This window comes from Buceros rhinoceros, unplaced genomic scaffold, assembly GCF_000710305.1.
Source record: "Buceros rhinoceros silvestris isolate BGI_N320 unplaced genomic scaffold, ASM71030v1 scaffold19944, whole genome shotgun sequence".
NCBI lineage: Eukaryota > Metazoa > Chordata > Aves > Bucerotiformes > Bucerotidae > Buceros > Buceros rhinoceros.
The window spans coordinates 16,371-17,564 of NW_010407893.1; the positions used below are offsets into that span (position 1 = coordinate 16,371).

General features: G+C 40.8%; 1 protein-coding gene across 1 annotated transcript; it reads right to left on the minus strand.

The window, feature by feature from the left end:
• Window positions 1-3: 3 nt before the first annotated feature.
• Window positions 4-1,020, minus strand: LOC104492168 (histidine decarboxylase-like; the record flags this gene model as incomplete). The annotated part of the gene is made up of 2 exons (XM_010134684.1): window positions 4-765; window positions 919-1,020. Coding segments are annotated over 2 exons (864 nt in total), but the record flags the coding sequence as incomplete, so codon positions are not given.
• Window positions 1,021-1,194: the final 174 nt, after the last annotated feature.

Sequence of the window (1,194 nt, forward strand, 5' to 3'; positions counted from 1 at the left end):
TAGTTAAACAATGGCTTGCAGAGGACAGCAAGGCAGCTGAAGGCCACACTGAACGCTACACTCTGGAAAGCTTGGGACACTGTAGAACTTAATTAGTTTTTTGAAGGCACTTTTTTTGAACATCATCACTTCTTCGGGCAGCCTGGAAAGAATTCTGGCACTTGCACAAGACTCCTTCTTGTCACTGGCTGCAGCTTTGGCGTTACATTGCTCAAGACCACCAGACATCGGTACGCTGTTGCAGCTAAGGGAACGTGCTGTCTTTTTCTTGCCTTGAACAGATAAATAACCGAATAAAAAAGACGTTAACTTATGTTTGGTAGCATCTTGGACATCTTCTGGAAAACAGTCATCTAGAGGATCCCCTTGACCTCTCACTTGTTGACTAATCATGCACACAATGGGACTCGCTGCTATCTTCTTAGGTTGAACCACTACTTTTTGGGAAGGTGTTTTGTATTTTCCTCCATCTATATAAAGCTGAGGAGCATTGCTAATGGCATCAGAACTAGGCTTAACTATCGTATTAGAGATTCTTGCCTCATCACCAGAATTGATACAGTGCAACCCAAAGCTCTGGCTAATGATTTGGGCTGCAGTGTGTTGAATGATGTCCCAGTCTTGCAGAATATCTTCCCTGGTTGTGAACTGAGATGTTACAGTAAAGCGAATGATGAACTTGTCATGAATGGTTGCCGGAATAAGGAAGAGCTTGCCAGAAGTGCTTAGTTCTTTCAGGAGTTTTTCTGTCAGCCAGTTGGGACCCTGTTTTAAATATGAATAAGAAACAAAAAACACTATAGTTAGAATTTCCAGTGTCATCCAAACATCTCCATAACATCATCATCGTCAGTGTGACAAGAGATTAGCTTGTGGTCAGTTAATTCCAAAGAGACATGCAAAAGGCCCAGTCTTTACCTTTAGACGAAATACAACCAGTCCAAGATGTCTCTTGGCGGGAATTTCAAAAAGGGGATCACTTTTAACCAAGGATTCAAAGAATTTGGCTGTTTCAGTACCCTACAATTACGGAGAAAAAAAAGTCATTACATATAGGTTTGTCACAAAGCCACTATAAGACACTGCATGAAGTAGTTAAAAATAATTCCTTTCCTTACTAAATGACATCATTCCAATGCATAAATGGTAGAAAAAAGAAGAATGACAACATGTCCTGGGTTCAACATGGAGGAA